The sequence below is a fragment of the Acinonyx jubatus genome, chromosome B3, assembly GCF_027475565.1.
Source record: "Acinonyx jubatus isolate Ajub_Pintada_27869175 chromosome B3, VMU_Ajub_asm_v1.0, whole genome shotgun sequence".
Classification (NCBI taxonomy): domain Eukaryota; kingdom Metazoa; phylum Chordata; class Mammalia; order Carnivora; family Felidae; genus Acinonyx; species Acinonyx jubatus.
Window position 1 is genome coordinate 41,520,386 of NC_069386.1, and position 16,275 is coordinate 41,536,660.

At 40.7% G+C, this 16,275-nt stretch overlaps 1 protein-coding gene across 10 annotated transcripts in view; it reads right to left on the bottom strand.

The window, feature by feature from the left end:
* Positions 1-16,275, bottom strand: part of TLN2 (talin 2) — a 433,652-nt gene that overhangs the window by 175,646 nt on the left and 241,731 nt on the right. For all 10 annotated transcript variants that reach the window (XM_027067412.2, XM_027067414.2, XM_027067413.2 and 7 more), the window contains 2 exons: positions 15,479-15,621; positions 13,873-14,000 (listed from right to left, as the gene is read on the bottom strand). In XM_027067412.2, coding sequence (XP_026923213.1) covers positions 13,873-14,000; positions 15,479-15,621 — 271 coding nt within the window. The remainder of the gene's footprint in view (positions 1-13,872; positions 14,001-15,478; positions 15,622-16,275) is intronic.

The following is a 16,275-nucleotide window of genomic DNA, read 5'->3' on the forward strand; positions in this document are numbered from 1 at the left end:
CCTCTGTTCGAACTCTGCAAACTGACATTCCCATCCTTCAGTCGGTACAGAAAACAACTTCCAGAAGCTTGCACTAGGGGTTCAGCCTTGATGTCACAGGAGTTGACCTGGGAGCTTATTGTAAGGCATTTGCAAATATGAAGTGCGTGTGTGCCCATGTGTGGCATGTGTTTTTCTCCAGTAAATCAGCAAAGTTCACAGGGTCAGAGTGGAGCTAGGGGGAGCAGGCAGCCTGTCACCCCTGCCTGCCAGCCGTGCAGCAGTTCCAGCCCAGTTGCTGTTGTGATCACCAAACCCGAGCCTGGAAAGCTCCTAAGCATCTGGGACATGCCTGCAAGCGAAATCTGTCAGCCTTCTCTGAGAAAATGGGCCAGAGTGTCAAACCTGATTGGACGTTTCTCTCTTAATTAAGCAGGCTCTGGCCAAGCAAAGTCCCTCCTACTGCGTCCTTCAATATTCCCTTCTTAAAAGGGTAGCAGTCTCCTCCTCCAAACCTTACCCCGAGCCTTTTATTTATTTATCTTTTAATATATGAAATTTATTGTCAAATTGGTTTCCATACAACACCCAGTGCTCATCCCAAAGGGTGCCCTCCTCGATACCCATCACCCACCCTCCCCTCCCTCCCACCCCCCATCGACCCTCAGTTTGTTCTCAGTTTTTAACAGTCTCTTATGTTTTGGCTCTCTCCCACTCTAACCTCTTATTTTTTTTTTTTTTCCTTCCCTTCCCCCATGGGTTTGTTACACCGAGCCTTTTATTTTTTTTTTTTTTAATTTTTTTTTTTGAACGTTTATTTATTTTTGGGACAGAGAGAGACAGAGCATGAACGGGGGAGGGGCAGAGAGAGAGGGAGACACAGAATCGGAAACAGGCTCCAGGCTCTGAGCCATCAGCCCAGAGCCCGACGCGGGGCTCGAACTCACGGACCGCGAGATCGTGACCTGGCTGAAGTCGGACGCTTAACTGACTGCGCCACCCAGGCGCCCCATACACCGAGCCTTTTAAAGAACACCTTTTTCTGGGTGCACTTATAACATCCTTCATTTCCCTAGGATGGCGGGCTAATTTGAGCTCTTCTTCTTACATGCTCAAGATCAATGGGAAATTGAAAGTCTATAGCCAGTGGCCAACTCAGCTGTGTTTTTTGTCCACCCTTGCTGCTGACCATGCATCACATGATAATGTAATAAATAAGCCAGCACCACCCAGAAACTGCTAACCTGGTACAAAAAGAAAGCTACTGAATGCTTAAGAAAGGTAAACATTTTTAAAAAGTTACTAGATGTGCGACAACTGTAAAATACTGAAAAGAGGAAACCACAAAAATCTAAAAATAGCTCATCTTCGGATTGCTTCAGGATTGTCTTTCAATTCTCTCCTAGGTGATGGGGTTCATCCAAAGAAAACAACAAAAGAACCCTAACCAAGGGGATCCACAACAAGAAAAAAACTTTGGTCTTTCATCAAAAGACAAGCAAGTGAACGCAGAAGTGGCGAGTTTAATTGCAGGGTTTCAGAGATGTAGATATCCTATATTCTGTACTTTAAATGTCTTTTTGAATTATCAAAAGCCTAAAACTATGTTGATAGAGGATTTCTGTTAATAGCTGCTGTTTATTAAAGTCAAACACTGTTTCAGGTGCTTTACATATATAAGTAGATTAATTAAATTCTGACAAAAGCCCTTGGAAGAAAATATCCTATTTTGTACATGAAAAATAAGGTTCAGTGATGCTATATTGTCCTTAACCACAACCAATAACTTAAGCCTCTTCTGTGGTCTCCAGACACCACACTCCTAGCCACTCAACACTCTCTGATCCTTCCAAGTTATCCTTTAATCAACAAATCTACCATGTGATCAGTATTTCAGAACCTTGACACAAAGAATAAAACACGAGAAACACCAAATCATGTAATGATGAAAATTACCATAGCAGTAGCAATTTTTAGAAATGTCCAGAAGTCCCTGAACAAGGGGAATTTAATCAACACATTTGGGGGAGCAGGGTCTAGACTCAAATCTAGATATTCACTTTTTTTAATATAAAATTAAAGCTGCTTCTTCAAGAAATTCCAAAAGAGGGATCTTAAAGATATTCTATGGTCTGGCAAGACGTATACAAGTATATGAGTCAGCTTTGATTTTGAGAAATGTGGACCTGCTTCTCACTGGTCCCAGAGCTGTCCCAAGTGCATGAGCACAGCCAAGTCACCATTCTCTAAGCTGGTGCGATCATCTGCAAAGTAGATAGATTCCTTCCTAGGAGTGTTATTTCTCAGAAAGGAACACACAAAGCAGTCAGGTGTTTACCCAGCAAAGGGTGGAGACTTAGAGGGGTGGGAAAGCAGAAGGGTATAAGCAGGGGGCAGTGTCACCCACAGGACACTGTAACACCCAGGTTTACTAAGTGCAACCTTCATGGTAAATCACCAAACGGTCAGCAACAACATTTCAAATTTGATAGCGCCTAAAGTTCTCAAAGCCTGGTCCCAGGACCATCAGCATCAGCACTATCTGGAAATGGCTCAGAAGGGACAAATTTCAGGATTCATCCTGGACCTGCCGAAGGAGGGGCTCTGGAAGCAAAGCCCTGCACTGTGAGTTTTAACGAGCCCTCCACACAATTGTGATGTATGCTGAATTTGGAGAACCACTAACACTGTGGGCTGAAAGCTCAAGTGATGGAATCAGACACACTAGAATTTGAAGCCAGAGTCAAAGACGAATATATCTGTGCAATTGAGGGTACTGGTTAAATCCTGGCTAACTGTGGTGATGACAGGGGAGGAAGGAAACATCTTTTGAGCTGGGAAACACTTAAAGTGGTAAGAAGTGTAGAGTGGAGATGGCATGGAAGCAGCTCGGGAAAGGGTTTGAGGACCTAACCTCAGCCACACAGCAGTTCCAAGCTCCCGAACCAATCGCTGTGCCCTTTTGTCTAAGGACTGGAACCTGTCCGGGGGCTCAGAGGCAACTTGGGGCAGACAGCAACTGGTTTGAAAGTCCCGGAGTCTGAAAGTAGTTAGGGAGGTAGGCACCAGCTTTAGGAGGCTGCTGCTAAAGGGGAACATGAAGGCACCACTGGACAGTCATGGCCTTCTCAAAGCAATAGGAGAGTCCTAGGCTGTCAGGCACATAATGGCAGAGGCAAACACTAAAGAAACTACAGGCTGGTAATGGTAAGGAACAGGAGGTAAGACAGAACGGATGAAAAATACAAGCTGCGGGGCCCCTAGGTGGCTCAATGGGTTAAGCATTCGACTCTGGCTCAGGTCATGATCTCGCGGTTCATGAGTTCAAGCCCCACATCGGGCTCTGTGCTGATAGCTCAGAGCCTGGAGGCTGCTTCCGTTTCTGTGTCTCTCCCTTTCTCTGCCCCTCCCCCACTCGTGTTCTGTCTCTCTCTCAAAAATAAATGTTAAAAAAAATTTAAAAAAAAACCCACAAGCTGAAATGCCTCCTTCACGGTTAGTTTGAAAACACAATCCACAGCCAAATTATTCCAAAGACCAAGTCCAAAGAAGGAATAGGAGTTTGAACAAACGCCAAGAGAAAAATTGACTCGAGGCCTCCTACTGTGTCAAAAGCTTTGCTTGTTGACAAGAGAATTATGTTGAGTTTGTGGTGAAAAACTTCCAAGTCCACTCTGATTTCTTCAACGGAGATTCAGAGCCTGAGTTGCTTTGTTTTCTCAATAGAACACATCCAAGGCACATGCCCACAAGACAAAGGGCTATGGTCCTCAAGGCTGAGAGGGGTCCTCACTTGTTACCCACCTTCCCGTGCCCAACCACTGGCTATCTCCCCCTGCAGCACACAGCACCGTGGAACCTTGTGTGAACTCCAAGGCCTGTTAATTTTGCCTTCGCCAGATGTTATATGTTCAACCTCAGCGAATCCAAGCTTTTGTCACCTCACAGACTATTTGCATTTTTCTTTTTTAAAGAACTGTTAATTGCAGAAACATTGGGAATATACCAATCATGTGGTCATATTTCCTTTCTGATTGCTACCTGTTTTTAAAGAGAAACTATAGACTTACCTGAAGTCCCATACCATCCTTCTTTCTCTCCCTAACTATATTCACTTCCTTATAGTTCCCATGCATATTTGATTATGTTTCTTCACGTCCTTGTATCTATCAACAACAGTTTCTGTTTCTCTTTGTGTGCATTTTTAAATTCAACAGGTTCATTTTCTGAAACATCTTGTTTCCTCTGTAAAGCACTTTGATGTTTTCATACGTTTAAATTTGTGCCCCATCTAATGGACACGAAATGCTATACCCTTATTGATTTTGCCTTTGGTTTACTTACGAGGCTGAATATTTTTCCCTATCTTTATAAGTCAGTCGAGTTTCCTCTTTTCTCAAGTACCTATTGCTATCCAGGGTGGTCATTTCCTTAGTTTTTTCTTTTCTTAATGATTTCTGGATATTCATGTGCTGTTTGTAGTGTGCTTTGCAAATATGCAAATTTCCTCTTCCACACTGTGGAGCTTCACTCTTATTTTGGTAATAGGTTTCGCCCAATATTTTAATTTCAATAAATATAGGTTTATCAACCTGTAGAACTCTTATCACCCAGCATCAGTAATAGAGTATTTTGATCACTATAGCTTTGTAAGAAATTGGGTATTTATGTGAGTCCTTCAATTAGCCTTCGTCATTCTTCAGGCTTGACTGGTACATGTTACTTTTTGATGGTTATATTGACAAATACATATAATCTTATAAGTTTTTTTTTTTTACTCACATATGATTAACATACAATATCCTGTTAGTTTCAGATGTACATCATAGTGATTCAGTATTTTTACAAATTACAAAATGAACCCCACTGTAAGACCATCTATCACCATATAAAATTATTACAATATTATTGACCATATTCCCTATACTATGTTTTACATCCCATGACCTATTTACTTGATAACTGAAAGCCTGTATCTCAACCTCCTTCACCAATCCAATTCAACAATTCCACTCCTGGGTATTTAATGGAAGAAAACAAAAATACCAATTCAATGAGATGTAGGCATCCCTATGTTCACTGCAGCATTATTTATAATAGCCAAGATATGGAAGTGATCCAAGTGTCCATCGATGGATGAATGGATCAAGAAGATGTGGTGTATATGTACACAATGGAATATTATTCAACCAAACACAAAAAAGAATGAAATCTTACTATTTGCAACAACATGGATAGATCTAGAAGATATTATCACTAAGTCAGAGAAAGACAAATATGATTTCACTTACAAATGGAATCTAAACAACGAATGCACACCCAAGACAAACTCACAAATACAGGAAACAGACTGTGGATTACCAGAGATGGGTGGGGTTGGAGGGTAGGCAAAACAGGTAGGAAGAGGTTAAGAGGTTCATATACATTTTAAAATTAGGTTTTCTCATTACTTGGTATGTGGGATTTGGATTAAAATTGAACTGCATTTTATAGATGAAAATGAATTGCTATTATGACATTTAGTTTTCCTGTACATTAATCTAACAAACCACTCCATTTATTCAGATCTTGACTTAGCTCTTCAATGAACTTTTATCATTTTATTGGTTAGATCTTGGAGCTTTTTAGATACCTCTATTCATAGGTAAATCATACTTTTTATTCTAAAAGTTGTTTTTGTTTTTTGGGTTTTTTTTTTTGTTTTTGAGAGAGAGAGAGGTCAAGTGGGAAAGGGGAAGAGGGAGAGGCAGGGAGAGAACCTCAAGATGTCTCCACACTCACTGTGGAGTCAGAGGCAGGGCTCAATTCCATGACTGTGAGACCATGTCCCAAACCAAAACCAAGAGTCACACGCTCAAATGACCAAGCTACTCAAGCATCCCAAAGGTCTCTCCTTTTAAAAATTACATTTTCTTTTTGTATGTATGGGAATACTATTTGCCATATATAAATAAATAGTATTTTGTTTTCCAGCCCTGCAGGTGAGTACGAATACTATTGTTTTGGACCTAGGTGGTGATGAGCCATTATATGTTTATCTTTTTTCTAGGAGCCCTGATAATATTAACTTTAAGAAGTTTCTCTGCCGACCAAGTGGATTATATATGCAGATAATTGCACCACCTGCCCAGAGTGATAGTTCCGTTTTTTTAGTCTTGCGTTTTCATCTTTTTCTCTTATTTTGTATTTTACTTATTATCTGCCCCTCTGCACTAGAATGTAAGTTCCATGAGGGCAGAAATGTTTGTGTTTTTTACATGGCTCTATCCCCAGTGCCTAGAAGGCATGCCATAAATTGCTGAATAAATGTTCCTTTCCTACAAGAAACTAGTCATAACTGGCAGTTACATCAAAATACATGTCACGTTGCACTCTGTTTGATTCTGCTAGTTCCAAATTAAGGTGAGAAGGTTTTTAAAATTTTCTTTCTTTCTATTCCCTAAAATAGCCTGATCCTAGATTAGAGCAGAAATTAATGCTATCGAAACCAAAAAAACATTACAACAGATCAATGAAACCAGAAGCTTGTTCTTGGAAAGAATTAACAAAATTGATAAACCACTAGCCACTTTGATCAAAAAGAAAAAAGAAAGGACCCAAATAAATAAAATCAAAAACAAAAGAGGGGAGATCACAACCAACCCAGCAGTAATAATAATAATAAGAGAATATTATGAGCAATTATATGCCAATAAAATGGGCAATCTGGAAGAAATGGACCAATTCCTAGAAACATATACACTACCAAAACTGAAACAGAAAGAAAAAGAAAATTTGAACAGACCCATAGCCAATAAAGAAATCAAATTAGTAATCAAAACTCTTCCAAAAAACAAGAGTAGAGGGCCGATGGCTTCCCAGGCGATTTCTACTAAACATGTAAGGAACAGTTAACACTTATTCTCTTGAAGCTGTTCCAAAAAATAGAAATGGAAGGAAAACTTCCAAACTCTTCCTATGAAGCCAGCATTACCTTGATTCTAAAACCAGAGACCCCACTAAAAAGGAGAACTATAGACCAATTTCCCTGATGAACATGGATGCAAAAATCCTCAACAAGATATTAGCCAACCGGATCCAACAATACATTAAAAAAATTATTCACCACAACCAAGTGGGATTTATACCTGGGATGCAGGGCTGGTTCAATATCCGCAAAACAATCAATGTGATTCATCACATTAATAAAAGAAAGGACAAGAACCATATGATCCTCTCAATAGATGCAGAGAAAGCATTTGACAAAAGACCGTGTCCTTGCTTGATAAAAACCCTCAAGAAAGGAGGGATAGAAGGAGCATACTTCAAGATCATAAAAACCATATATGAAACACCCAATGTTAATATCATCCTCAATGGGGAAAAACTGAGAGCTTTCCCCCTACCGTCAGGAACAAGACAGGGATGTCCACTCTCGCCACTGTTATTCAACATAATATTGGAAGTCTTAGCCTCAGTAATCAGACAACACAAAGGAATAAAAGGCATCCAAATCGGCCAGGAGGAGGTCAAACTTTCACTCTTCGCAGATGACATGATACTCTCTATGGAAAACCCAAAAGATTCCACCAACAAACTGCTAGAACTGATCCATGAATTCAGCAAAGTTGCAGGATATAAAATCAATGCACAGAAATTGGTTCCATTCCTATACACCAACAATTAAGCAACAGAAAGATAAATAAAGGAATCTATCCCATTTACAAATGCACCCAAAACCATAAAGTACCTATGAACAAATCTAACCAAAAACATGAAAAATCTATACACTGAAAACTATAGAAACCTTATGAAAGAAATTGACACAAAAAAATGGAAAAAGATTCCATGCTCCTGGATAGGAAGAATATTGTTAAAATGGCTATACTAACCAAAGCAATCTACATATTCAGTACAATCCCTAACAAAATAACACCAGCATTCTTCACAGAGCTAGAACAAACAATCCTAAAATTTGTATGGAACCAGAAAAGACCCTGAATAGCCAAAGTAATCCTGAAAAAGAAAACCAAAGAGGAGGCATCACAATCCCGGACCTCAAGCTGTACTACAAAGCTGTACTCATCCAGACAGTATGGCACTGGAGTAAAAACAGACATTTAGATCAGTGGAACAGAATAGACAACCCAGAAATGGACCCACAAACATATGGCCAACTAATCTTTGACAAAGCAGGAAAGAATATCCAACAGAATGAAGACAGTCTCTTCAGCAAGTGGTGCTGGGAAAACTGGGCTGCGACATGCAGAAGAATGAACCTGGACCACTTTCTTACACCATACACAAAAATAAACTCAAAATGGATGAAAGACCTCAATGTAAGGCAGGATGCCATCAAAATCCTTGAGGAGAAAGCAGGCAAAAACCTCTTTGATCTTGGCCACAGCAACTTCTTACTCAACACGTCTACGGAGGCAAGGGAAACAAAGGCAAACATGAACTACTGGGACCTCGACAAAATAAAAAGCTTCTGCACAGCAAAGGAAACAATCAGCAAAACTAAAAGGCAACTGACAGAATGGGAGAAGATATTTGCAAACATCATATCAGATAAAGGGTTAGTATCCAAAATCTATAAAGAACTTATCAAACTCAACACCCAAAAAACAATTCAGTGAAGGAATGGGCAAAAGACATGAGTAGACACTTCTCCAAAGAAGACCTCCAGATGGCCAACTGACATACGAAAAAATGTTCCACATCACTCACCATCAGGGAAATACAAATCAAAACGACAATGAGATACCACCTAACACCTGTCAGAATGGCTAACATTAACCACTCAGGCAACAATAGATGTTGGCGAGGATGTGGAGAAAGAGGATCTCTTTTGCATTGTTGGTGGGAATGCAAGCTGGTGCAGCCACTCTGGAAAAAAGTATGGAGGTTCCTCAAAAAAAAATAGAACTACCCTACAACCTGGCAACTGCACTACTGGGTATTCATCCAAGGGATACAGATATGCTGTTTTGAAGGGGCACATGCATCCCAATGTTTATAGCAGCACTATTAACAATAGCCAAAGTATGGAAAGATCCCAAACATCCATCGATGGATGAATGGATAAAGAAGATGTGATATGTATGTATGTATGTATGTACACACACACACACACACACACACACACACACTGGAGTATTACTCAGCTATCAAAAAGACTGAAATCTTACCATTTGCAACTACGTGGATGGAACTAGAGGGTATTAGGCTAAGTGAAATTAGAGAAAGACAAATATCATATGACTTCACTCATATGAGGACTTTAAGACACACAACAGATGAACATAAGAGAAGGGAAACAAAATTAATATAAAATAGCCTCGATCCTAGTTTTCATTTTGTTGTTTTGTGTGGTTTATTTTCAACTGATAAGGCAATTTCTTTCAAGTTTAGTGATCTACTCAGATTTTCTCAGCATCCTTTTTGTGTCTATTTTCAATTTATTTTTTAGTTTTTTGGCTTCAAGCTTTCATTTCATTCTCTTAGGATTTTTAAAACGAGTTTATCTGAAGTTCTGCCTCACTTTCATTACCAATAGTTTTTTTTTTTGCCTTTTTCTACTTTTCTTTTTTCTTGATCGAACTTACCAGAGATTAACATATTAATTTTTCCAAAGCAGCAGCTTTGGGTTGTGTTGATTCTATTGATTTCTAGTTCATTACTTTCTCTTGACTAAAATCTTTTATTCTCATCTTGTTTTACTTTTCACTCTCTGAGTAAAGCACACTAAATTGTTCCACTAAAAATGTATATCTGAAATTCTCCTTGTAATACTGTCTTTTTCCTTTAATTATTTTAAACTAATGTCAGGTGCACACGGGTTTCACAACTGATCATCCTGGTGAATTGGTCCTTCTATCTTTATAATGGCCTTCTCTGTCTCTGCTTCAGTTTTTTTGGTCTTAAGTCCTATTTTGTGTGACATTAAATACAGCTTCTCTAGCTTTAACTAGTTTCCTAGGGCATTATTTTCTATATGCCTTTAAGCTTTCCTCCGTCCTTAAAATGTGTGTCTTTTAGAAATAGTACAGAGCTATATAATATGAGAGCCTCTATTAATAGTTTGATTTACTTTTTCTTGCTAGGATGTCCAATATTTAGAAGTATTTCCCTTAATTTGTACATCTTATATACCATAGGGTATGTTTCCATAATCCATCTGGCTCAACTACTCTTGCATTGGTCAAGTTGTTTGTATCTCCTCTCTGCTCTTCCTCCTTGGCACTGGTTTGGAAGTTATGCCATCTACTCCTATTCTTTGAAGCTGCGAATCTTTCCCCAACATTTTATTATGAAAAATCTCCAACACAGAAAATGTTGAAAGAATTATACAGTGAACACTCTATACCCATCACCTGGAACTGCCCTCAGTTTTATCACACGTACTTGATTCAAGGTCTAAAGTTTATCAGTGCATCTTACCTTCTTTGATAACAGTAAGATCCATAGAAGGCTTTGACTCTGATCACTTTTTCGAGTTTTCCACCATGTTTTTAAGGGGCCTGCAGTTCGTCATTATTACACTGGTTTTGGTGTTACTGCTGTTTTGAGCTAATTGTTCTTTACATTTGCCTTCTATTCTGCTAAATTCTTTCATCAACATTGCTTCTGGCACCATACCTTTGCCACCTTTCTTGAAATAATTCACAGCAGTCTCTATAGCCTGCACTGCAACTTTTGAAATCCTAAATAGACCACACTGCATTCAAAACGTAGTTAAAATCAGAGCCAAGTTTCACCTCTCCATAGTAACAATTTCATGTTGATTTGCCAAGGAGACTATAGCCTCAAAAACAGCAAGGAATTAGCATATATTTTCCTATCTGCCCTATACCCAGCACAATAGAACACACATCCTAAGTCCTCCTATACCTGGCACAATAGAACACACATATGAAGTCCTCATGGAGTGAAAGAATACCAGATGGCATGCTCTCTGCAAGCATTTTCTTACCACAGAAGAGCATCAAGTATGCATATGATTATTGGATTGTGCTGGGTCTATTTCACGCTCTGATAAAATATCCCTTTCTGGGGCTCTTTGCAGAGGACCTGAAGCAAAGGGTCATGGAGATAAAGCACATCAGACTCGATCTGGGACAACTGGCTGTTTTCTGGATTCTAGCTCTCCATGGCTCTGTGTCTTATTTCTGTCTCTGTCTCTCTTGCATCTATTTCCCCCATACGCAGAGCAGACAGGAGCCATTTAATAATCCTTAAATCTCTGAAAACTGAAAATCTTCCAGTCTCCGATTTCCGTTGTTCTAAATAAATACCTTCACCAAGCTGGTACTGAGTCCAGAAGCCATTAAAGGATCTGAAGAAAGGTGTGGCAGACCTCACAGAAAGGTCCAGAGCAGGCAGACTTTGAGCAAAAGTGCTGTACAAATTTTTTAAACAGTGAAAGAAATATACTCACTAATGTACCTTATTGAGAAGCTATGTGGCTGATATTTTGGCCTGGCTGGATCTTTAACCTGGCTCTGTGACCTGTCTAACCTCTTCACCTTTTTTTTTTTTTAAACTCTGAATTCGTTCAAGCGCATAGTACATAGGAGAGCCAGGTAGGAAAAAACAAAGGCTGGCAAAAATGGCCCAGCCAGTCACCAGGGACAGCTCAGACTTACTATCCCTGAAAACATTCTGAATTTCCAACACACAGTCAGGGAAATGTGACCCCATTGTTTTGTTTTAATTAAAAGGAGACGAATATCCTCAGGAAGCTTTACCTGAACAGTATATGCAATAATGTATACAATTAAACATCTACATAAAATGAAAATGCCTCACTACCTAGACTAGATTTGGTCTAATTAAAAAGTAAATCAAATTCATAAGGAAAAATAATTGCCACTAGGCATAATAAGCTTGTTTTAATTTGGAATCTGAGTAAGGATACACATACCACTACAGGCATGAGCTTCTTACTATAATCTCAGAAAAACGAAACAGACGAATACGATTGCTTAACCTTCGTTACCACAGAGTAAGACAAGGGGCATCTTTTACTGGAGTGTAAGTATGAGGTTTTCCAGAGGCCTCCAAACTGCAGGAGACACTGTAAGAGCAATACCAATGCTCTGATACCATTTGGAATCCCAACACAAGTAAGGCATCTGGGGTGTCACAGAACAGAGAAAGGCAAAACTTCCCATGGTTCCTGCAGGAAGGAAGCCAGACCGACTGGGTAGTAACGGGCCCTTGGGAACACTCGACTATAGGACTTGTTTGGAAAATACAGAACAGTCAGTGACACGACATGTGTAGGGCCATTCTCAGACTCAAGGTCACTCAAGGCCTATATTGTAGGCCAAAGAAGCACATTGGATAGGTTCCTTGGGATTCATTAACATAAGGGGAGAGGGTGTTTTCTTTTGTTTTGTTTTGGATAACAACTCAGTTTAGCACAAACACTATGTTGTCCAAGCACCTCTGTCACCTCTGTCAGAGAAGTCAGGTTTTCTTCTTACTCTAGGACATATGCTGGTCCCAGCTACTTCCCACCAAAGTTAAAGTGGGATCAAGGGCCAAGTTGGCATTTATGTTATCCTTTCTCCTCAATGTACTTGAACACAATGCAGTTGATGCCCTACTCCACACATCTCATTTTGGCATATCCTACAGACAAGTGACGTCTGCCCCCAGCTGGCATTCAGCTCAGGTCCCACTACCAAAGCCTCTACAAGCTGCATTCTAGATGACAGCAGGATATTGATGTCAAGACACTCTGGATATTGGGGAAGGGGTTGCTCAGCCAAATGTTTCAACTGTGCTAAGAGGAAGCAGAAGAGGTGGCGGGGGGGGGGGGGGGGCGGGGGGATAGGTAAAGAAATATTACCAGAGGAAGAAATACACAAAACCCTTGGAGAAGCTGATCAAAACACAAGGCAAGATCACTTCCAACTAAAGCAGCCTAAGTATGGCTGGGTCTGTCCTGTTGGGCATTTCTAGGAAATTCAACCCTAAGGCCCATGTTCTGTGGGGCCATAATGTATCTGTAAAGGTGCTTTCTCTTAAATCTCCAAGTACTGAGCCCTCCCCCCAAACACCCCATCATTTATACAAGACAAAGACCAGATGTGTGGAAAAGTGAAGTATTTAATTTTTTTTTAAATGCTTGTTGTATTTTTTTGAGAGAGAGAGAAAGAGAGGGAAGGAAGGAAGGAAGGAAGGAAGGAAGGAAGGAAGGAAGGAGGGAGGGAGGGAGTAAGCAGGGGAGGGTCAGACAGAGAGGGAGGTACAGAATCTGAAGCAGGCTCCAGGCTCTGAGCTGTCAGTACAGGGCCAGACATGGGGTTCGAACCCAGGAACCATGAGATCACGACCTGAGCCAAAGTCGGACGCTCAACCTACTGAGCCACCCAGGCGCCTTGAAGAGTGAAGTATTTAATGTGTATCCCACACTTTCAGAGCAACGGAGATTTCCTCATACTGTAATAAAGAATGTGAAGCTCTTTTATGCTCTGTTGTTCTAATATAGGAGAGTCTTGCAAAGAAATTCAAGAGGACAAAATCTGGCCCAGTGTGAAAAAGGGATGTTCTGATGGGAGAGGTTTCAGAAGATGGAGGGCCTGAGCTCGCTGGGAAACTCCCGAGATATCCTAGGACAGACTAGACAATATCTAAGCAGAGCACTACAGATTCTATGGTCTCCATAGAAGCTCCACGCTCCAACTTGGAGCAGTAGCCTCCATAGTCATCCCAGCACTGAATTTCCAGGCCTCCTGCTTTTCCCAAAGACCACAGATTTGATCCTATACACAACTGAGGAAAAGCTAACAACCTCACAATTGACTGAAACTAGGGTATGTATTTTATGTATATGGCTCAAAAACACTGAAAAGAAGAGCAGAGAACAAGAAAAACAAAAGAAAAAAACAAAAGGTTATTTACTCTAAGAATCCAGGCTTGTGTTTATGTTCCACATGAGGTCCAAACTGTATCTGGGCTTGAAATCCTCCAAACTCACAAGCTTTCTCGAAGGAGACAGGGTGGGAGCCATTCAGGATATCATCCCGAGCCTGAAACACAAGAGGAAGCGAAAAGCATCAGGAGCTTGGGGGAACAAGGCAAACTCTCCAGGGACACAATTCTTCATCTGAGCACACCCTCCCTGTGGAGCAAGGGGAAAGTGCCAGCCAAATGGGACGCATCAGGACTGTGCAGGTGACTAGCACAACAGGATTAAAACAAAAGGAAAACAAGTCCTTACCCCAAACTGCCTATAGATAGAATGCATCAGCAGTACGTGGTATACTAAAACTAAAGCTTCAGAAGTGAGTATGAAAAATAAAGAGGCAAGAGAAAAATTAACTAGAGGCAAAATCAACCCAATTCCCATCCCCAGAAAAAGGCCAATGTAATACACGTTGTTGGCAGGGGGAGAGAGAACTCCAATGACAGTAACTCAATACTACAGACATTTAAGGGAAATAAGCAAATTGCACAGTCCCAGAATCAGGAACTTACTATGTCTGAAGTCTTTCTCCCAGTTCCTGACCCATTGCTGCTATTTATTCTTCTGTCTTTTCTTTCTCTAGTTAGGTGATCCCCAGACCACTCTCCAACAGGTGCTCTAAGCTATGGCTCTGAGCCTTTAACCAACAAGCATTTTCTTACTGCCTTGCCATCTTTCTTTCTAGCCTCCCAGCCCTCCTCCCTCCATGCCATTCCTGCACCCACCAACTCAAGGGTCAGCAAACTTTTCCCATCAAAAGGCCAGACAGTAAACATATTAGACCTTGCAGGTCATGTGGTCTCTGTAACAACTATTGAATTCTGCCACTGAAACATGAGAATAGCTGCAGAAAATATGTAAAAGTGACGAGATACTAAAGGGGTTCACCAGTGTGTAACACAAACAAATGAGCTGTATTCCAATAAAACTTTATTTACAAACATGGCCAATGCTATGGCGGCATTTTGCTGATCCCTGCATTATTTCTAAGGGCAGATAAGTAGATAAATGGAAGGAGAGGAAAGGGAAGGAGGGAAGGAAAGAATCTAAGAAGAAAGAGGGAGGTTTTCCTTGAGCCAAAGAAAGACTGGAGACCATCTGGTGTGAAGCCAACGTCTTCCATGTTAGCAAAGTGCGAGCTCTGAAAAGTTCAATGACTTGTCTGAGTTTCGACAATAGGTTAACGGTAAAGACATAAAAGGTTATGAAGAGAGTATCTTTCAATAATGAGAAATATGGATTTTTTTTGGCCAACATTCACATGTATTTCAAGACACCAGCAAAGAAAGCTCTAGTTCAACAGTGAGCAAGTTAAGTGTCTCAAAGTCAGGAAAAGAGACAGAGAGATAGTACCAGCCACCGGGTCCCAATCTGAGATGCCAAAGAAAGGCACCACAACCAAACATGTAAGGAATCCCTCAACAGTGCCCAATGGAAACCACGTGCCACAAACACCATGGAGGCCACAGCTGAGTGTCTCTTCACCACAAGCCAGTAGCTTCTTGAAGTCTCCCCACCTTCAGTGAGTATTAAATGCTGTACCTGAACATAAAGCAAGTTCAGCTGCACAGGGTCTCTCGAGTCCACATTCTGATCGGAGTAGAAGAACTTCCTTCTAAGCAGCAACGTTTCATGTTCATCTACCCCTTGTTCTCTGAACGTTCGGCTGTGATCCAGCCAATTTACTGCAACACAACAAGACAGATCTAAGAATTGGGTTTATTCTTCCTCTTAGTTTGAAGGGATTTATCAAAAGAGAAGCGGATTTCTGAACACCGATATTCAGTTATAAGTACTTCTATTAGAACTGTGCTTTTTAACTTTGCAAAATAATTTCACATACGCCATCATGTACCATGTGACGCACCAAACACCAAAGGAGAGCCAATTCCCAGCCATTCCTCAAGTTCGTTAAAGCCCCACAGTCATAAGAAAATCAATGCTTTATGCCAAGACAGCCAACTTAGCATCTTCCTTTAAGTCAATACTGGATACTTCAGTCTCATTATGTGAAATAATTTATAAACTGAGTATCAGGAGTTACCTCCACCCTTAGGCAGAAAAGAGGAGGAAAATAAAAGTCATGGGGAGGGAAGGGGGAGGGAAGGGCAGGACACTGAGGGATCAGGGATGGTGGAACCCTGCCTGTGGCCCAGTTTGAATCTCATCCCAGAAAATGCTCACCTGTTATCTGGGTGCACAGGAATGGATCACCCCTCTATATTTTCTACAGCTCTCACTCCCAAAAGCCTCCCTGGGCTTAGCACACAACTTGTGAATAAGAAAGCATTACAAGCCTCACTGGGTTACAACCAACTTCAGCACAGGGAATGTGCGGG